The sequence below is a fragment of the Amaranthus tricolor genome, chromosome 6 (assembly GCF_026212465.1).
Source record: "Amaranthus tricolor cultivar Red isolate AtriRed21 chromosome 6, ASM2621246v1, whole genome shotgun sequence".
Classification (NCBI taxonomy): Eukaryota; Viridiplantae; Streptophyta; class Magnoliopsida; order Caryophyllales; family Amaranthaceae; genus Amaranthus; species Amaranthus tricolor.
In genome coordinates, this window is record NC_080052.1 from 18078861 (window position 1) to 18100121 (window position 21261).

Consider the following 21261-nt stretch of genomic DNA (forward strand, 5'->3'; position numbering starts at 1 on the left):
ATTTTTGGAAAGGAGTAGGCATTAATACAACTCTAATCCCTTCCTTGGATGCATTAATCTCAATTATGAAGGTCTCCTCAAAGTTTGGAAGACCCAAAACAGGAGCTTCCACTAAAGCAAGCTTGAGGTCATCAAAGGCTTGTTGAGCCTATTCACTCCAATGAAATCCCCCTTTCTTTAATAGATCAGTTACTGGTCTACTTTTCTTAGCATACTTTCTGGTGAATTTCCTATAGTAACCTGATAATCCAAGAAAACTTCTATGCTCCTTAATAGAAGAAGGAGTTGGCCAATGAACTACTATTTCCACCTTCTTAGGATCTGTTTCCACCCCCTTTTCTGAAATGAAATGGCCTAAATATTCAACTTTACTAGAAGCAAATGTGCACTTGCTAGCTTTAGCAAACATTTGATTCTGTCTCGGCAAGGTATGTAAATACTGCTCTTAAGTGAAGATAATGTTTGATAACCGAGTTCTAGCACGTCGTCAATACTAAAAGTCTTGGCTATGCAAACAATATTTATAATCACCCTAATACTACTACAACGAGTGTAATGGTAAGTCGGGGATCGAACCACAAGGACAAAGGATGTTAAACTAAAGACTTGGTGTGGGAAGGTTATATGGAAGGTTGGTTGGTGGGTGAACTAAACTAATTACTAGAATAAAGAGCTAAACTAAACAATGAATGAAAAGCAGGGACTAGAATAGGTTCACCCTAAGACGGTCTATTGGAAATAAAGATAAGCTAGGTCAAAAGAGTTCGAACGATAATCAATCAAGACACTCTAGATATCGAGAGGAAGTTGGTAACCCTATAAGCCACGCGAACCACCTATAATCGCCCTATGTCTCTAGGAGTGGCAGGACAAGATTGGAATTGAATATCTATCGCACAGTCTAGGGCCTCCATTCGGCCGAATGGGACCATGATTCGCCTGAATGGTACCTCATTCGACCGAATTGAGGTACATTCGGGCTTTCTAGACGTTTTGAGCTCGTTTCCTTAGAGTTTTGAAGCCATTTGCTCGAATTGATATATGGTTTGCCCGAATCATTGCCCATTCGCTCGAATGAAACTTTGATTCTGCCGAATGGTTCTCTACTCGGCCTATTTTCGTCTGTTGAAGCTTTGGCTACCTTCCAGACTTTGCGGGGACCTTGAGGAAGATTTGGAATGCTTGGGAAAGCTTCAGTACACGTGTCTAATCTTCGATCAAAGCATCTAAGTCTCGTACGCAACGTAAAATACCTTGAAATCTCCGAAAATACATGAAATTACCTGAAAACACCATGGAGGCAAGAACAAGGTAAAATCATGCGTAAAGTGTATAAAAACCATCCTAAAACGCGAGACTCGACACTAAAATGAGGAGATAAGTGTGCTTTAAAACGAGCACATCAATGTTCAGCCATAACTATAAATCAGAATATCATCAAAGAATATCAACACACACTTTCTTAGTAAAGTTCTGAAAACTTGGTTCATCCAGCTCTGAAAAGAAGCTGGGGCATTAGTCAAGCCAAATGGCATGACAAGAAATTCATAATGCCCTGTGTGAGTTTTAAAGGCTATTAATAAATGTCCTCTTAATGCATCCTCAACTGATGGTAGCTTGATCTCAGATCCACCTTGCTAAACACCTTGGATCCATGTAGCTCATCCACTAACTCTTCAAGGGTTCAAATAGGAAATTTGTTTATGATGATATGCTGATTTAACTGCCTGTAGTCTACACATAACCTCCAGCTTCCATCTTTCTTGCCTATCAAAACCACATGTGAAGCAAATGGGCTGTTACCATGCAGTATAACCCCTCTTTCAAGCATTTCTTGAATCAATTGTTCTATGATGTCCCTATGTTTCAATGGATATCTATAGGGTCTAATGTTAATGGGATTAACCCCCTCTTCCAAGGGAATCTTGTGATCAAAAACTCGTCTTACAGGAAGAAGCTCTTTAGGCACAACAAAGATATCTTCAAATTCTTCTTGCAGTTTGATGATCTCCAAAAGTTTTGCTTGTCCCCTAGCCTCCGTGGTCAAATTCATCAAACAAGAGGGGTGAATATTAACATCTGCCTGTGAAACTTGTATTAAGCAGAATTGTATGGTTTGTGAGGATTTCTTCCCAACCAAAGGTTCTTCAACAACTTGCAACTTCTTTTCTTGAATCCCCTTTAAACAAATTTGTTGATTCCTGATCTGAAATTTCATTATCATAATTTGGAAAATTCCAATAAATTTCCCCAAAAGTTCTCAACCACTGAATGCCCAAAACCATATCACAACTTCCTATAGGAATTAGCAATGCATCAGTCCTGAAAACAGTCCCATTAATTAACCAAGTGAAGTTCTTGCATTTGTATTGGCAAGCAATTTTGTTCCTATCTGCTATAGTCACTTGTGGAGAAATTTGCTCTAATTCACATCCCAACTTCCTAACATATTCCAGGTTATTATGGGTACTTTCTGAATCCACTAAAATGTGGAAAGGCTTGTTCTTGACAAATCCCACAATTCTCATGGTGTGATAAGTTTGTTCCCCAATTAAGGCATGTAGGGAAATACAAGGCTCCTTCCTATCTTGACTTTCATACTCCATATCCATCATTTCATCCTCTTCATTTTCAGGTGCTGCCAAAACTTCAATTGCAAAGAATTGTGGTTCTTTGGATCCACACTTGTGCCCCTTTGCATAAGGTTTGTCACACAAATAGCACAATCCCTTAGCAATCTTTTCAGCCTTGATCTTGGCTGACACAAATTTGAAGTTATTATTGCTAGAATTGGAAGAAAAATGAGAAGTAGGTTTATCCAGGTTTGAGGCTGGTCTGAAGTCAGTGGGTGTAGGTAAAAGAGGTAGTTTATTTTGTGTTTTGATGGTAGTAGAAAAGGGTTTTCAGGCTGGTTTTGGGGATTTCACACTCTCCTCTTGTAGTCTTGCATATTCAATGGCTTTTGCAAGAGTGTCTAGTTTGAAGGCTTTCACAAAAGGCTTAATGATATCCTTCAATCCACTAATAAAACTTTCAAGAATGAACATAGGAGATAAGTCATAATCATGCATTTCTAGGAAGGATCTATTACTTTTAAAGGCATCAACACACTCTTCTAAACTCCTCTCCTGAGTAAGTTTATTAAAATTTTCCACGGTATTATTTAAAGATGCATCAAAGAACCTCGCCCTCACAGCCATACTGAACTTGACCGACCCAATCATGGGTTTCATAGCCAAAAATCCCGCCACCCATAAAGCTGCATTATCCACCATGTATAAAGATGCTAAGTCCACCTTCTGATCTTCACAAACCTTGCACAATTCAAAATACATACTGGCTTTCCTTATCCATTCATTTGGTCCTGTGCCATCAAATTTTGGGAATTCTAACTTAGGCACAAAAGCCAAGTTTTGAACCCCTGCATTTCCTTAGTTATCTATTGTACTTCTTGATAAATTCTCAATGCAAGACACACTTTTCTCATTAAGTTTTGAAAGTAACATCTCAAACTTGGAATTCATGTCAATCTTGAGTTCTATCATCTGACTTTGCATTTCTTTAATTTGTTCTTCCATGGCTCGAATGCGCTTAGAATGATTTAGTGGTGCCAGACTTCAAAATTGGAGATCAAATCTGGTGAAGATTGCACCTGCTTTGATACCAATGATACAGACAACTTCTACTGATCTGTATTAGTCAAGGTTAGAGCTGTTCAAAACAAACCCGACCCGAAAATCCGACCCGGAATCGAAAATTATCCGACCCGAAAAAATGTAAGTTTTTTAGGTTTACCGAACCGCAATTACCCGAACCGATACTTCACTCGAACCATTTGATAACCGCAAAGGGCAAAATCGAACTCGAACTGCAACCGAATTTTATAACCGACATATAAACCTTAACCGACGTTACCTGAACTGAACAGTGATCGACCCGAGTCAAATCCGACCCAAATTATGCACGTAACCGAATGTAACCTGACTAAAACCGATTAAGATCGAATTGTTATTAACCCGAACTGATACAAACCCGATCGATTATTAATCGAACTGTTTTTAACCCGAACTAATACAAACCCGAACCGATTGTAAATCGAACTGTTATAAATCCGAATCAAATTTTCACCTAATTTTAGCAAATTAAGTCCAATTTCAGTTTTCTAATAATACGGAAAAAGGAAGAACACAAGTTCTATACAGAAGAGATTGCATATATATATATATATATATATATATATATATATATATATATATATATATATATATATATATATATATATATATATATATATATATATATATATATATATATATATATATATATATATATATATATATATATATATATATATATATATATATATAAACTAATTGAAATAAATTGATCTGTCTATTAGGGCTGGCAAAAGCTGACCCGACCTCCTAACCTGATCTGAAACCGACTCGAAATTAGCGGGTTTGGGTTTAGATTTTTGACCCAATTAATTAAATGGGTCAACTCGACCTGATCTGTTTATTAAATGGGTTAGGTTCAGGTTGAATATTTAAACCCGAAAAAAACCTGTTTAACCCATTTATTAAATTTAAGACGGATCAACATTTGCCAAATACTTTGTAAAACTAAGATAATACCAATTACCATGTATTGAGGGATTTGTCAGCTGAAGATGACTTTCAATAAGAAAGGAAGTTGTCCCACATCGGCTAAGGGATTTGTCAGCTGAAGATGACTTTCAATAACAAAGGATGTTGTCCCACATCGGTTATGAAAGATACTAATAAAAGAAATCCTTTAAATCACTTCCACAGATCTCATACCAACTTACGCAGCCACGCCGTGAGCACAAAGCGAATTATTCTTTCGCCTTTTACTAAAGAATACCGTGTGCTCGCTGCATTAAGTGGCATACGTTTATTTTTGGAGGAAGCCTTTAATTAAGGTTAAATGGGTCAAATGACCTGAAGTATTTGAATTTAATGACCTAAAAAAAAAGTAGGTTAAATAGGTCATTAGCAGGTTGATCCGATCTGCTACAGATCAGGTCGGGGTTTTAATTTTTGACCCATTAATTAAATGGGTCAGGTTCAGGTTAAGGGTTTATTGACCCATTTATATAATATTGACCCGATCAATAGTTATCCGTAACCGATAACTACTCGAAAAATAAAGCTCGAACCCGATCTGTACCCAAAAAAACCGAACCAATTAGTAATCGATGACAACCCGAGACCGATTGACTCTCGACACGAACTTCAACCGACACCGAACTGATGCTAACCCGATAGCTTGAATAACCAATCTCTAATCGAACCGTGACTAACCGACTCGACCCGAGTGTGACCCGTTGTAACACACAGCCGAAAAATAACCTTTTGAAATGCAACCGAACCGAATAACACCCGTCTGAAACCGACCCGATCAACCGAATGAACACCTCTAGTCAAGGTCCTTAAGAATCTTTACTAGTATTCAATTGAATATTAATAGGAATAGAAGAGAGGAAAAGAGAAAGATAGAAAGAGAAAGGGAAAAGAAGAGAAGAAAAGAGAAAGGGAAAAGAAGAGAGGAAAAGAGAAAGATAGAAAGAGAAAGGGAAAAGAAGAGAAGAAAAGAGAAAGATAGAAAGAGAAAGGGAAAAGAAGAGAGGAAAAGAGAAAGATAGAAAGAGAAAGGGAAAAGAAGAGAAGAAAAGAGAAAGATAGAAAGAGAAAGGGAAAAGAAGAGAGGAAAAGAGAAAGATAGAAAGAGAAAGGGAAAAGAAGAGAGGAAAAGAGAAAGATAGAAAGAGAAAGGGAAAAGAAGAGAAGAAAAGAGAAAGATAGAAAGAGAAAGGGAAAAGAAGAGAGGAAAAGAGAAAGATAGAAAGAGAAAGGGAAAAGAAGAGAGGAAAAGAGAAAGATAGAAAGAGAAAAGGAAAAGAAGAGAGGAAAAGAGAAAGATAAAAAGAGAAAGGGAAAAGAAGAGGGAAATAGAAGAGGAAGATTGATTATATTATTTTTTGAATTGTGAATCACAATTACAAACCTTTATACATCCAAGTTAGTCAATTAACTAACTATAGACAATTAACTGTAACATATTTCAAATTTGAAAAATTTAAATTCAATACAACACAAATCCAATTACTCCATAAAAAAATTTCCATTTTTATCTTTCCCATAATCAAACAGTTGAATTCTCCAATACCCATTTTGTGTTACCCAAGAACAATGGCAGAATGTCCACTTCCACTGTCAGTGGAAAATTTGATAACCATCATTTGTAAGGAACAATCTCAACCTCCACCTGATATACATGCAAGAAGAGAACTTGCTAGTTTGGGTGAAGAACAATCAAGGGTGATTCTGGAAAAAATTAGAAAATGTAAAATTACAAAATCATTTTCTGGGTTTATTGTTTTTATGAGCAAACAAGCTAGAAATACTACTGTAATGGCTACTCAATTGGGTTCTTTCTCTCCTGATTTGAGATCACTTACTCCTATTTCTCCTCCTCATTCTGAAGGTTTTTCTTTTTATTTATGCGTATTTGGATTTTGGGTTAATGATTTGAATTAGTTTTTGGGAACTGTAATTGTAATATGTTTTTCAATTTTTTTGCAGAAAGTAATTATCTTTCTGATTCTGGTGATTCTGCTGCATCTGGTAAGCTATCCTTGAATTGGTTAAGGAGCGAATTTTGCCTTTCTAAAAGAAAAAAAAGTTTATTTGTTGTTGATATTGGAATAGATTGTATGTGAAGCCATTGTACGATAAACTGATTTTCTTACTTGGGTAACCCTTTCTTGAATTAACATTGTTGGAACTTTTTCATTTGACTTAATTGAACTTTTTGGAACTTGTTTGAACTTTATTTCCATCATTATTAATATTGCAACTTTTTGAACTAATAATGAAGTTATTATAGAGGTGAAAAGAATTAGTATCATGAAACAGTCAAGGGTGTGCTATCTTTAATACCAACGCTAAAGGAATTGTAGTGATAGCAATATGTAATTGACACATAAAGCGTTTATTGTAAGCAATCAAATTTTTTTTGCTTGTCCTTGCTACTATAGCTACACCCATCAGTGAGGATGGTGTATTGGTGTATTTTTCATATCGTTGGTTAAAAGGTACAACAACAATGCCAAAGCCTTATTTCCAAAAGATTGTGGTCAGATCATAGAGCAATAATGCAGTAATGGTTGTGATTGCGATGAAGACATGACGATGTGGTAGCGGGTTATTGTAACGCCAAATATCGGTCGAAATCATTGGATATCGCTTGGAATGATCCAAAACACAATTTTCTACACCTTTAAATGCGAAAATTAGCTGTTTGTTTTTTTTGAAGACCTTCACAGTTCTGCCAATGTGATTTGGTCTTGTTTTTACACTATTGTTCGGATTCATGAACCAATAGATTATTTCGAGTGGCTGTCCACATGAATTCTCCTTCTTCGTTCATTTTGATTTTCTATCGTTTTGATATGTAAATCTAAATGCATCATATCTTTTTCCACTCCTTCCATGTTCGGTCCTCTTGACCCTCTTTTTTAGTCACCCAAGCTTCAACTTTTCATCTTTTGTAGTAGGAGTTTGGGACTGAAATGAAAAGTACTGGGGGTTTGATATATGCCAAATAAGAAAATATTACATTAGAGACAAACAAAAAGGACGTACAAAACTAAAATAAGGATAAACAAAAAGGAACAAAGTTAGTAATTCTGTAGGATTTTTGCTACATGTTCCTCATTGATTTTTGTTGCTTTGTGCTGTAGGTGTAGTAAACAACCTCTTTGTTAGTACAAGGGTAAGGTTGCATACATTTGACCCCTTAACCATGCCTTGGCTGTTTCACTTAGTGTCATTGGCGTAATGACATGTTGTACACTTGTACTTAGAGACATAGGAACATGTGATTTTTATATTCAAACACGGTCCAATTAATTTGTAGTATGATATATTACCATCGTACTGTAGAACTTCACATGCAAAGTTCCCTTGATTAACTACTTTACACTAGAATTTTTTTATTAAACAAAAACCTTATGCCTGAAGTTTACATGCAGGAAGCTCTGTTTCATCAGGAGGAGCTGCGTCTGTTGTATCTTTCTTGTCTGGTAAGGTGACTTAAAGCTTGGTATGAGTGAAAATATCTAGTATCTTTGTGTTTACCCACCTATTTTTGATTACACATTTGGTTTATGTCTCTTCAGATAAATTAGCTTCAATAAAATTGAAGTCATTGAACTTATTTGGCCTTTCCAAGCTTCACAAACCTAGTCGTGAATTTATGGCTTTGGAGAAATTGGGTTTTCAAAGAACTTTCCTTGTTTTAAGTTACATCGGAGGGTAATATATACCATTCACATATTTATTAATTGCTGGATGTTTTGATATTTTCTATAGCCTAGTTCTGATGGAACTCAGTTTCTCTCTTTTGGAGAAAAATTGAGGATGTAGCTTCAGTTCGTGAAATTAAAAAACTTGTTGCTGAAAGTGAAAAACTTACAATGGGATCGTTTGAGAACCTGGTGTGGAATAGATATGGTGATCAATATTGTCTCCTAAAGGATCGAATTAAGGTTCATGTTAGACAATCTAAATGTTCTACTTTCTGCTTGTGGTGTGGAAGTTGGTAGGATAAAGTTGGAACTCATGCAAGATCTGATTTTTATATTTTATTTTGGTGTTGCAGTATAGCACGTGGGGCTCACCTGGACAACACTACTTCTATCACTGTCGTGTTCAATGTGATGGTAGTTATTGTTTCAAGGTGTACTTATCTTACTTCAATCTTTGTTAACTAAAAATTCTTAGTTGTTGGACTTGGCTCATATAGCTAACCCCATATTGTTGGCATTGAAGCTTTTGAAATGTATTTGTTACTTTAATCCGTTCACCTAATATTGAGAAAGGGTCTTTGTAAAATTTTAACAACTGATAATATTGATTACATATAATATCAAAATTACATTTAAAATGAAGAGTTTATTGTTTTCATGGCTTCCTGCTATAGGAAAAATACGAGCATGATGAGACTTTAAATTCTCTAGCGTTTCGTTATGTCTACTCATTTATTTCATTCCCCTTCCAATTAGGGTCCTTTTTTAAACAATAGAACAAGTCTACTCCAGAAAATTTTCAAAGAAGAGAATGTTTTGATCGTAAAGTTTGTGAACGAGGAAAAGGGAAAATCAAAATTGAGTAGAGGTCCATCTTCTTCATTTGCTGCTTATGAAAGGATTGCAAGAGAAGGAATATACTTTGGTCAGAAGAGCTACCAGTTCTTTGGTGAGTTTCGTTTGGAATCCAGTTTGCATGTATAAAGCAGTCCTATATGATTTTTGTTTTAGGAATGTCTACAGATAAATCAGTGATGAACAGGATACTTCTATGACCATCCTACTCTCTAGTGTTCTGCATTTCAATTCCCTTCATTTTTGCATTTCATTATGTAATCGAAAAGCTTCCTACAGTTACTTCTTTATATCTATGCTTATATGACAAGCATCAGTTTGTATGAATCTGCCTAACGAAAGACGGGTCAGACGATATAAGTTGAGTTAGTCATTGATGCACACTTTGGCCCCACCTCTTGTCTTTGAAAACTCATTGCTCATCCTATACTGATAAATGAGCTTCTGTATCAAAAGACATATAAACCATTTTAAGATATTGTTTTCTGGCTTGCATTGATCTCCTTGCAGTATGTGACGCGATCTTATCAAATTTCTGAACTTAATATGATGAACTTGTTTATGTGACGTTGGATTAGCTTTCAAAGACGGCAGAAGAGGAGAGAAGGACAACATAACAAGCTCAGTGAAATGTTACTTTGTTAATATGGACACCTTTGCACCACTCTATGACATTCATAGGTGCCCACGTCAAGCAAGATCTGTTTTCATGCATTTGGATACCCTACCCAGCTTGTCCAAGTATGCAGCTAGGTATAATTCTTCTAGGCCATATATATACAAAAATTCAAATTTCTCATCATGTATTTTTTTTTCCACTCTTAGTATTGTTTCTTGTTATATTCAGGCTTGAACTCATACTTTCAAAAACAATTACTTTACCAATGAATCTAGATGCTCTTAATATTGAGGTCCTTGCTGATATAAAGTGTCAAGTTGAGTGCTTTAATTATTGTTTTTAGAATTTTCTTTCTTTCATCTATGCTTCTTGAATGTGTATTATTCTATCCAAATTTTTTGTACAGCTTGCAGATGGTTCTGATGTCATGGGTGAAGATGGGAAAGCACTTATACACACTGACGGAACTGGATACATATCGGAGGATCTAGTTCGTGGGTTTCCTTGGAATGATTTCAACAAACTAAGTGATCATAGTTTTGAGGTAAGTGACCTACTTTTCAAGGTAGGTGTTGTGCGTTTTCTTTTCTAAGCTTTAAAGTCGGTCATGGAAGCAGCTTCTTGCAAAACTGCAAGGTAAGATTTGGCTTCATTACATATCTGCGGTGGGACCCTTTTTTGTACCCTTGCTTTACGGGGACGCTTGCACTGGGCTGCCTCTTTTTCGATATTTAGTCTTACTCATCAAAGTTGATAGCTATTTGTGTTGTAATCATTGCATAAAAGGAACAAACTGTATGTTATATCTAATCTTAGATTCCCATGTTGGCTTTATGATTGTATGCTCAATTATATCAAGTCTTCCAACACAGTACTATTAGACAAAAGGCCACTGAAAACAACTGTGCAACAATGCAAGAATAGAAAATTTCCATGCTGCACAAATATAAACTTATTTTGAATTATGTCAAACACTGACAGAATTATGGACAACAGAAAACCTGAGTTTGAGGCCTTTTTGAAATTTACTTTGATATTTTAAATCATATTGGTCTTAGAAGATTAACTAATGGTCGCTTATCAAAGTATTTTGCTTCTATCCTGGCGTTACCTAGTCAAGTAGGTTGACTTCCTGCCCAAAAATTGATAAATTTGGTTTACTGATTTTACTTGTCTCTCTGTAGTCTCTAAGATCAGTAGAAGGTTAAATTTAGTAAGTTTCATATATTTGATGTTAAAATATTGTTGTTTGCTTGGAAACTTGTTCTTGCTGTCATTCAATGAGTGGTTTCTTGACTGATTGGGCTTTAAGTCATCTTGCAACAGCTAAATTGGCAATCTTGCATTTTTCGTCCGTGTTTATACTTTGTAGTTTATACATATTAATATTTGTATTCTCATTCTATTTTTGCATTTCTTCAGAGATATCATGTCGATGGATTGGAGCTCAATGAGTTACCTACACAATCACCTGAGCTGGTAAATGCATTGAATAATGTTTATTTTGCGCCAGGGGTTGACTCAATGAGCTAATCCAATTAGTTAATTCACCTAAATGGTATTTTTTTTTCCACCGTCTTATCATCAAGTTTTCTTCCAGCCTTTATTGCTGCAGTTCCGTTTATTCTACAAGGGTTATGCTGTCAAGGGGACTGTCCTTGTTAATCGCAAGGTACTAAAAAAAAAGAAAATTTTTCCCTTTTTCATTTATGGTGTATGCTGGTGGTGTATAAATGTCGAGGGGGAGGGGGTGCAGCTTGGCTAACCTATTAAGTAAAAAAAAGCAATGGAAGTATCTTGTGCCCACAAACTATCCTTTTCTGCAATATGACACCTGCTTTGCATGAACACGCTCTCAGTCAACTTGCCACTGTTCATTCAGTGAACTGCTCCTTGTATCTCAAGTCCATTCTTGTAAATCGAGTTTGGAGTGTAATGTTATACATGCGAGGACCTGATTTCTCATAGTGTTTTTCATATCTATTTTTAAAAAATTATTGTCACAAATAAATTAAATTCATTATCTTGGTATTATCCAATTGTATCATTAACAAGATCATTGAAGATGAGTTTCATGAGTCTTTTGGCTTCAATGTGATCTAGTCTTGCACTCACAGACTATGTTTTGGAAGTTACATTTCAAAAATTAATGTCACGCGTTGTCAATGTTGTATTTACCTCTTAATGTTGTCCAAGTCACATAGGAGGAAGTAATGTGCCATATATTGTCAACTGGTTGGATTATTGAGAGTGAAACGATGTTCATCTTAATAAATTCTGAAACAACAATTTGGTATATAAGCATATATAAGTGAGATGAGGGAGAACACCTTACCTTTTACAATTTTGCTCATGTTATGCACTGTGCTTTGAATTGTTGATAAGTGTCTTTTTTTATTTTAAATGGAAAGTCCCTTGTATTTTAAATTTTCCTTATCTAAACATTTTCAAAATCTAGGCTATTGTTGAATATATCTTGAATAAGTCATCAATTAATTGTTGGGAGACTCTCCTTGATCCTGATGTCAAGTTCCTAAGAAATCAAAGAGTTTATGCTGGAAATGCATTCTAAATGATAGTTCTCTTTATTTAATTATAGATTCCACAAAGAACAATTCAGGTCCGACCATCAATGATCAAAGTTTGTAAAGATCCAGAACACATACAATCTCATAGCGTGAATTCATTTGAGGTTGTGGCCACAAGGTATTAATTCATAAAATTCATTGTGTTGAGAAGTATCTACATTCATAGGACGCAAGTATGCTCAAGAATACAAATTTTATTGTCATGATTGCTATTAGATAGTAAATTGAAGAACAAATTATATAGTAAATTGATATAGGAGTATAGGAAAACATTGAAGCTTGCCGCGTTTACATTTGTTGATGATGATGTTTCTACTATATACTGTGGAATCGATTTTTTTTTATTTGGTGCTGCAGTAAAGTATTGGTTAAGTTCATAATCAAAGAGCAAGATTAATGCACTAAAAAAATAAATTTTCAGCATTCAGTTTGTCTTTGTCTGTCCTCCCCACTTGATTGAAGCCTTTACGTCATGTAACGGTCGCTTTGTATTTGTTTTCAACTTGTCGAATCGTGAAATCCCCTTACACAATGTATTATTTAAAAACATCCCAAGACATTTGTTAATAGCTAAAATTTTATTGTATTAGTCGTAATAATCTGTTATTTAAACTTTCTTGGTTTATTAAAAGTAAATTTCTTACCAAAATCTTTTACAAATATTCTAAAAATATTTCATCAAAGCTAATTGATATGTTCTTAGATACGATGAAATATGCATAATCAATTCGGCAAACTTATTGATATCTATGTCTATAACAGATGAGAATGGCATTTTAATTAAGCAATGTTTTTGTCCAAAAGTTTGCTTTGCATTGCAAATTTGAATTGAACTTGTCAATAGTACATTTGTTATGATGCATTAGTCTTCAGAAAAGTTTACATGGTGATCTTTCTCCTTATGTCCTTTTTCTTTAAAAATCTTTATATAGAGCAAAACTATTATAATGATTTAAATATTAGCTTAGTTGTCGGTCTTTTTTTTGTTTCCTAGCTATACCCTTCATTCTTTGATGCTCCTTCTTTCGTTCGCATTTGGGATTATCCCCACTATACCAAATTGTAGACATTGTGGTGATTCATATGAGGATGAGATAGATATATTCACTAGTTATATTATAGCTCTATGGTTTATTAAATCATATGCACTTCGTATTTATGTGAAGTTGCTGATGATCTTTGCTACCAAGGAGCAATAGAAACAACCTCTTTATCATCACTAGCTAGAGTATAACAAGGGTAAGGTGACGTACATTCGGCCCCTCCAAACTCCACCTTATGTAAGAGCCATTTAATGGAATTGGGTTAATGAAATGTTGTTGACATTCTTTTTTTTTTGGCAATTATTGTTAAAATTCCTTGTCAGATGTACGCAAATCAACAGTAGATGTTGGCTTCTATTTCCTTTTAGGGGTTGTGAAGTATTTTATCCTGGCGTAATCTTCCTTTTCTTTTTTCCTGGTTTCAGTGGTCGACCAAAGAAGTCATACTTGTCACGATATTTAGTTTCCCTATTGCACTATGGTGGAGTTCCAGAAGAGTTTTTCATAGGCATACTAAGAAATGCAATTGATGATGCTCAAGCTTCTCTGACCAACAAGCGAGCGGCTCTTCAAGGCAATCTAATTAGCTTGTTTCATGATGAATTGTATATCACAAGTTGCAATTGATGTCTATTATTTTTTTCGTTCTATATAATTAGAAAGAACTTGAATACAAGAAAGTGAAACTAACTTTAGTTGGGCAGCCCTAATATTGAAAATCTTGTCTTAATGTAGTTGCTCTTGAAAGTGGGGATATGGATGATGAGCGCTTGATTGCAAGGATGATACTATGCGGAATTCCTCTGCATGAACCATATCTGAAGACACGTTTAAATTTCCTCACTGCTCATCAGAACAAGAGCCTGAAAGGAGGGAAGCTTCCCATTGGTGAAAGCTTCTACCTTATGGGTACTGCTGATCCGACAAGTACCCTTCAAAGTGGAGAAGTTTGCATTATTCAGTATGTTATATATAACGTGAAATTTCAGTTTCTGCTCCCCTGAAGTGAGATTGTAGATGAGATATCTTTATGTTGCTCAAGTTCATGGCCCAGTTACCTGCTGCTAAAACGTTTATAATTTAAATTTTTGTAGTGAAAACGGACAAATTTCTGGCAAGGTTTTGGTATATCGTAATCCAGGCATTCATTTTGGAGATATCCATGTTCTCACTGCGAGACATGTAGAAGGTTTGGAAGAGATAGTTGGAAACTCAAAATATGGTATTTTCTTTCCCATTAAAGGCTCCAGGTCACTCACTGATGCAATGGCTGGTGGTGATCTTGATGGAGACATGTATTGGGTGTCACGGAACCTTGACGTAAGATACTACAATTTCCTGCCTCTTCCCTCCTTTTTCTTATATTTACTTTTCATGTTTTGGCTCTACTAGAGTTTGATAAAAAAGTACAAAGTTCACTTCTTATTTAACTTTGCACTTCAATTTTCTTCATTTGCTCTATTACAATCCTTCAAGGGAAGTTCAAGACAGGATTTGCAAAAGATATTCTAAACAATGTTTAGTATTAACATAACATTGTTTGTTATGAACTCGAGCTCAACTAAAATTTTCGGTAATAAGCATGGGTTTAGGCCTTTGATAGTTTCATTTTCCAAAAATTGTTATCTGAATTTTAATGACAATATCCAGTCATATTGTATCTTATATGGTATGGTTAAAGATGGTTTTTTCTCTTTTATATTTTGTGTTAAATAAGAATATTTGAAAAAGTATATGACCAGCATGTCTGATTGGGAAATCTGAGATTACCGGATCAACAAGTTGCTTACCCTTCTTTTTGTACCTCTTATTATAGTGTTAGTTCCATATCATTAGTCTTTTAGTTTTGCAGCCCTATTTTTGTTCTATTGGTGATTCAAGATCTAAAATATGCTTGCTTGCTTGCTACAGCTATTAAAATATTTCAAACCAAGTGAACCTTGGATAGGTACTAACAATTCATCAAGTTCCCACCAGAAGATACCAAAGGAACTTTCTGATGAGGAGTTGGAGCATGAGCTTTTCTCCCATTTCCTGAGTACAAGGTCTCAATCAAGGTATACATTACCTTATGTTTGTTAAATTTGATACATTAAACTCTATGGAACTGTTACAATGAAAATAGAATACGTTGATTTCAAAAAACAAGGGTGCAATTGCAGTCTTTGTATATTTTACTTTTTAGATGACGCAACTCTTTCTCTGCCCCTAATCTGTAGCAACTATGGATAAACATATAAACCTTCCTCCGTAATATTAAATGTTAGATATCCATATATAGCATCATCTGAGAACATTCGGTCAAAGTTGTTAATTTTTTAAATAATGGTTTTTGATCATCTTGACATTATATTTCTTGGGTAGGGTAACTAATGTGTAGGAAAATGATGCTGGGCTACTATATGGATTAGAATGTTGGGCTTTTGGAAAGGATCATTGTAGAAAAATGGGAGTAGTGGAAATGCGAATTGTTTAATGAATAAGTGGACATATCTTGAGGGATAAACAAAGATATGTAAGAAATGGTTTCGGAGTTGCAAATATTGAAAAAAAGATGAATGAGAATCTTTTAAGATAATTCTACCTTGAGGGATGAACGAAGATATAATAAATGGTTGAGGGGTTGCAAATATTGAGGAAAAGATGAAAGAGAATCTTTTATTCGGGCATGTGCAATGACGGGGCATTAGCGAATCAGTAAAAAAGAAAGAAAGTTTCGAAAGACATAAAAAGAGGTCAAAAGAAAAAAGATGACTTGGAGGAAATGAGTGAAAAAAGTTTATGAAGGATCTAGACTTATAAATTGAGATGGTAGAATATCAAAATGGATGGAGAAGAAGAACCCTTTGAACGACCATTGTAACCGATATATTGGTTCCTGTAACCGACCTCAATCTTTTTGAATTAAGGCTCTGGCTTTGTTGTTGTTTATTGTATGGAAATGATGAGAATTCAAGTAATTATAACGGGCCTAAGTGAAAAATTTTCACAACTCATAATAATGTTGGATTGAGACTTAAGAACTGAGACCATATCAATACTATCCTTGGATGTAATGCTATGTTTGGTGTTGCAGATTTGTTGTGTATCCATATTAGAATAAGGCCAAGATACTAAGGTGTACAACTTTCTATTTTGAAAAGAGTTGTTAGGGATGAAAATAAATTCTCTCGAAACTAGTAAAACAAGAATAAAGATTACATTTTTAACGATAAGAACTCAGATTATAGACAACCCGATTTGTTGGGATTTAGGATTTCACAGTGTTGTGCAGGTACTTAGATTCAGTATGCTTCTTTGTAACTAATGAGCTGCTGGTATTTTGTGAGAATCTCTGCAAACCACATGATAATGCTGGTGTAGCAAGGGTAGAGCGTATCTTCGATGAATGTATTCAGAGTTTCTGATGGACTTTTAAAATTGTAGCAATAGATGTAGTCTGTTTGGACTTTTGATACATTCTCGAAAAATTTATAGCTTCTTGCTGTTGCTCAAACGTTCTTTGGCTTGAGTGAAATCATTTTCTAGGAACACATTTGCTTGGTTTCTTGTAAGAATAATTTGAGGGAAAGAAAAATTGGGGAGAGGAATGCAATGAGGATAGCTGGTAGAGAAGCAAGAGTATATAAGTAGTTGGGAAAGAAATGGTGCTCCTTTCTAGATGGAAAATGTGTTTCATCCTTGGGGGATTGTAATTGTTGTACCTACTCAGACACTAAATGTGAAATGTGGCATAGCCATTTTTGATGTACTTCCCAGTCAAACAATATCTAGAATGGAGCACTATATATTATGTATACTCTTTTTCACCATGATGCCTTACTCAAGGCTTCTTGGATAAGTTTAAAAGGCCTAGACATGCGGCATTGATTTATTATTGCAATAATGTGCATATTTTAATGAATAGTGTTCTAAATCAATACTCCCTCCGCTTCAACACTCGTGTCCCATTTTTCGCACTATTTTTCAATCACTTTTAATCTGTATTTTATAAGATAGAATATAGTCAAGTGGTATGTTATGTGATTCGTCTCAATGTAAATTGTAATAATATCAGCATTTCTAATTTTAATTGTGCTAAACTAGAGATATTAAGGATTGAATTAGTGCATTGACATGTGTTCAAAACTTAATGGGGACATCGAATCGGAGGGAGTATGAAACAAATGAAGATAGAACACAAGACTTGTATCATGATTCATGTGTTCACCTTTTTGTATCCTCTTTATATTAGTGCATTACAAATTTTACTACTTATAGCCTTTGTTGCACCCATGCTTGTCATTTTGCTATCAAATTGCATCTTTTGTTCTTTTTTCTACTAATATGCAAATTGCTTTCCAGTAAAGCTATGGGAATTGCTTCCAACAACTGGTTGGTACACATGGATCAGCTTTTAACTCTGGAGGACAAATATATCAAAAAGAGAGAATGCTTAAAAGAAAAAATGCTGAAATTAGTGGACATTTACTATGATGCACTGGATGCGCCAAAGACTGGTGTAACGGTAAACTTCCTGATGCTCAACAAATAGCGGTTTTCGTTGATATACAGTCTTCATGGCCTTACTCCTTACCGATTTCTTGTTTGATAGCATGTATGTCGTCCATCGTTACGAATGTCCCTCGTGTTTAAGTTTATCATATTGAGATTTGAGAGGGCGTGAATGTAACAGAATGTCTGATTGAGACAGCTCAACCGTCTGTGTTCTGTAAACATCACTGTGCTATGTTTCCAATCCAGAGGACTGACTGATATTAGTGATGAAAGGGCAAAACGATGTTACTAGAATCTCTAATGGTTTAAGGTTGATGTTTTACTATTGCACACTAAATGCAACTATTGCTTGATCTTTTACTCTGACTCATAGTCCACCATACATTGCACAACTTTATCAGGCTAGGAAATGTGCACCAAAACATAAGTATTGCTTGAATGGTTGCAAATGTAGTGAAAGAATGAGTCTTATGCTTTATCTTTGCTCTTTCTCCTACACTCTTCCTTAGTAACAGAAGCTCGGAAATCAACTAATTCTGAGCTGGTGAATATCTAATATACAACAAATCTTGTCTCTCAGGTTAATGTTCCACGGGAGTTGACCGTAGAAACTTATCCTCATTACATGGAGAAGACATCGCTGCCTAGTTACCATTCAGAATCTATTTTGGGGAAGATTTATGATGAAGCACACAAATGGGAAGTTGAGACTCCTCCCATCCCAGGTAAGGATCTTATTTAATGCATGATTGGAGTTGGCTTTCCCCGCTCCACCTCCCCCTCCCCCCAGACATTTCACCTTTTGTACTTGCACATAATCCATGATACGTAGAAGTATATTGGGCTCAATAGATGGCAAGACATTGGAGAGAAAATCTGGCTTTCCTTGCAAAGAAAAATTGCCCTTCGGAAAATTGCTTATGGAAAATGGTGAAGTTATACATTTGAATCAAACTCGAATGTAGTGTGACACAATAATAATGTCTACGCCTTTATCCTTACATTATGGGGTTGGATTACTGTATATGAATCAAAAACAAACCAATGTGAGAAGTTGCCAAGAAAGATTAATATTTTTTTTGGGTAGGCTGAGGGAAGGGAAGGACTTAGTGAGAATCGTACCCTGGATCTTACTTAGGAAAGTGGTACTTGCTCTCCAACTGAGACAAGACCCGATTCTCGACAAATATTATATTTTATTTGGCTTGATGTATGTGGAAATCATCACTAATAAAGATTATATCATCACCATGAAACGTGCAAGATTTTAGTGCGAAACTTACGTTCTTGGAACTTGGAAATGCCAATCTAGTTGTAGTAAGAGCTTTAAAAGCATAGTACTTATTTACGCTACTAAATATTCACTTGTGTCTAATAGTTTGGAAGCTATCACTTTTAAATGTTGAAGTTCCTGAAACAAACTTGAAGACATGGCACCATCTTTACAAAAAGTACCGTGCTGATATGACTTCCGCATCCAACATTGTTGACCTAGAACAAAGGAGGGAAAATCAAAATAAAGTGGTACTGAAATACAAAAAGGTACTTATGCATAAGTGATTTTGGAGAAACATGCTGTATTTATTTTCCCAAATTAACTACACAAATTGTTGTATGAGATGGTGTCACCGAAAGACGCGCGTCATACATGGGTTAAATAACCCATCTCATACATACATTATGAGAATATAAGCTTCTTATTTGAAGTCGTCTCTCCGAGAGACAGTCTCTCACAAGAGTAGTTGAATTAGCTAAGCTTTTCAATTGTTGGGCTATTTAACATTTGGCATTGTTGTTTAGATACTATATGAAGCGACAGACTTTGAAAAGTGTTCAAGAGAATGGGAGGCAATCTGTTTTGATGCATTAGCAATATATAATGTATCGTATGATTATGCGAAGCGAATTGATGATGCAAAGAAATGTGGCTTTGCTTGGAGAGTAGCAGGTGAAGCTCTGTTGAAGATACTCAATGAAGGTCAAGCTGAGAAACCCTTAGTTTGTTTGCCTTCAGTGCTCCAGGAAATTTTAACTAGGAAAACTGTCGATGAAAAAATGTAGAAAGTGTAATTATGATTAAGGTACAATGTACATTATTCTATCTTATAACGTGATTGTCATTTCAAGTTATAATGATGTTAATGTACTAAGGAGCCATTTTAGCATGGTCATTTCAAGCAGCGCAGGTATAAATTGTTTATCCAGTTCAATCGGCCTTCAATATTATGGGCGAAGCCTTTCAAATAACTACTTCAGACAAGATACTCTGAGGCCATGGCTCCCCTTTAGGGAAGTTTATCGCTTTGTCGAATCAAACCTCATTATTGATTGCTCCCAACCAATCCAAGATGAACAAGTCATATATATGTAAGCATATATATGCTATAAGAACAACCGTTCGCATAACAGGCGAATGCTTTGATCTCAGCTACGAGGCACTTTTACAAGATCTTGTGCTTTCTTTGAGGTAAACGAGAGTTGTTGAGTTATAACTCAATTATATCTTTGCGTATGTCGACTTTAAAGCTAGAGAATTATTCAGTGACCGGGAAAGATGCAAGGCGAATTGTAGGGCTGATAGAGTATCATCCAAAGTCTAACTTTACTTCCTCAATATCTTTGAGTTTGCATCTTAAAACTTAAATATATGAAAGTTTTTTGAGTCTTAAGGTGCAAACTCAAAAAATATTTTGAGTTTTGATCGATCATCATTCTTTTCATTTCATTTATGGGAAGTAATTGTTGAAAACGTGCAAAGGGAAAAATTAAAAATGGTCAGGAGACGACTCATCACCTTTGGAATGGAGTTGCACTATTTCTTGAACAAAAAAACCAACTCGTTGCCTCTGGATTGAAGTTGCACCATTTCTTGAATAGAAAAATCGAACACTCATCGATTTCTTTACCGTAGTTTAAAAACTTTTTCTAAATATATATCCAGAACCACCAATGACTCATTGTGACATTCGATAACTCGTTGATGATGTTGTTGGTCTTTTAATACGTGTGAAAACTTAAGTTTTGATCACTTATATTGGAACTTTTCCCATAATATTGCCCAAAAAAAAAATAATTCCCACTTTGGATGAAATGTGAAAGTATTTCCCACAATACTGTCCACGTGGAATTTTTTTTTTAATTTTCCAGACAAAACCGCCACATGAGATGGCAGTTTGCCTTAACCACTAAACCGCCACATGAAGTAGCGGTTTGGTTAAGGAAAACCGCCATCTTATGTGGCGGTTTTGTCCTGGTAAACTGCCATCTCATGTGGCGGTTTGCTATGTGTCCTGCAACGTTTTATTTTTTTCTTTGAATTCCCATAAA

At 35.3% G+C, this 21261-nt stretch overlaps 2 protein-coding genes and 1 non-coding gene across 7 annotated transcripts; 2 read left to right on the forward strand and 1 right to left on the reverse strand.

The window, feature by feature from the left end:
- Positions 1-1409: 1409 nt before the first annotated feature.
- Positions 1410-3578, reverse strand: LOC130815625 (uncharacterized). Its single transcript, XM_057682114.1, has 5 exons — positions 3449-3578; positions 2930-3364; positions 2283-2758; positions 1739-2206; positions 1410-1637 (listed from the first exon to the last, which is right to left on the reverse strand). The coding sequence occupies exons 1-5, from the start codon at positions 3576-3578 to the stop codon at positions 1410-1412; spliced, it is 1737 nt and encodes a 578-aa protein (XP_057538097.1).
- Positions 3579-4830: 1252 nt separating this feature from the next.
- Positions 4831-4946, forward strand: LOC130816732 (U5 spliceosomal RNA). Its single transcript, XR_009043272.1, has one exon. It is a non-coding gene; the product is annotated as a U5 spliceosomal RNA (small nuclear RNA).
- Positions 4947-5872: 926 nt separating this feature from the next.
- On the forward strand, positions 5873-20067 carry LOC130815808 (probable RNA-dependent RNA polymerase 3). Of its 5 annotated transcripts, none has more exons than XM_057682289.1 (21): positions 5883-6507; positions 6606-6647; positions 8057-8107; positions 8204-8339; positions 8434-8572; positions 8686-8765; positions 9109-9281; positions 9766-9940; positions 10035-10122; positions 10213-10350; positions 11229-11285; positions 11407-11478; positions 12406-12512; positions 13863-14011; positions 14173-14398; positions 14532-14757; positions 15349-15494; positions 17782-17944; positions 18515-18659; positions 19313-19476; positions 19735-20067. In XM_057682289.1, exons 1-21 carry the CDS (start codon positions 6213-6215, stop codon positions 19993-19995), a joined length of 3033 nt encoding a protein of 1010 aa, XP_057538272.1. In that variant the 5' UTR covers positions 5883-6212; the 3' UTR covers positions 19996-20067. The 5 variants fall into 5 exon arrangements, with proteins under 5 accessions (XP_057538275.1, XP_057538272.1, XP_057538271.1 ...); XM_057682288.1 differs by having other exon boundaries at positions 5884-6507; positions 8686-8763; positions 9089-9281; XM_057682290.1 differs by lacking the exon at positions 8434-8572 and having other exon boundaries at positions 5885-6507; positions 8686-8763.
- Positions 20068-21261: the final 1194 nt, after the last annotated feature.

What these genes read in the sequence shown, in the direction of transcription:
- LOC130815625 (XM_057682114.1), bottom strand. Translation starts at nt 3,578, where the DNA reads ATGGAAGAACAAATTAAAGAAATGCAAAGTCAGATGATAGAACTCAAG. An exon ending in CATTGAGAATTTATCAAGAA is followed by an intron (nt 3,365 to 3,448) that starts GTACAATAGATA and finishes TTGATGGCACAG; the next exon opens with GACCAAATGAATGGATAAGG. An exon ending in ATGGAAGCTGGAGGTTATGT is followed by an intron (nt 1,638 to 1,738) that starts GTAGACTACAGG and finishes CAAGGTGTTTAG; the next exon opens with CAAGGTGGATCTGAGATCAA.
- LOC130815808 (XM_057682288.1), top strand. Translation starts at nt 6,213, where the DNA reads ATGGCAGAATGTCCACTTCCACTGTCAGTGGAAAATTTGATAACCATC. An exon ending in ATGGTAGTTATTGTTTCAAG is followed by an intron (nt 8,764 to 9,088) that starts GTGTACTTATCT and finishes CCTTCCAATTAG; the next exon opens with GGTCCTTTTTTAAACAATAG. An exon ending in TGAGACTCCTCCCATCCCAG is followed by an intron (nt 18,660 to 19,312) that starts GTAAGGATCTTA and finishes TGTGTCTAATAG; the next exon opens with TTTGGAAGCTATCACTTTTA.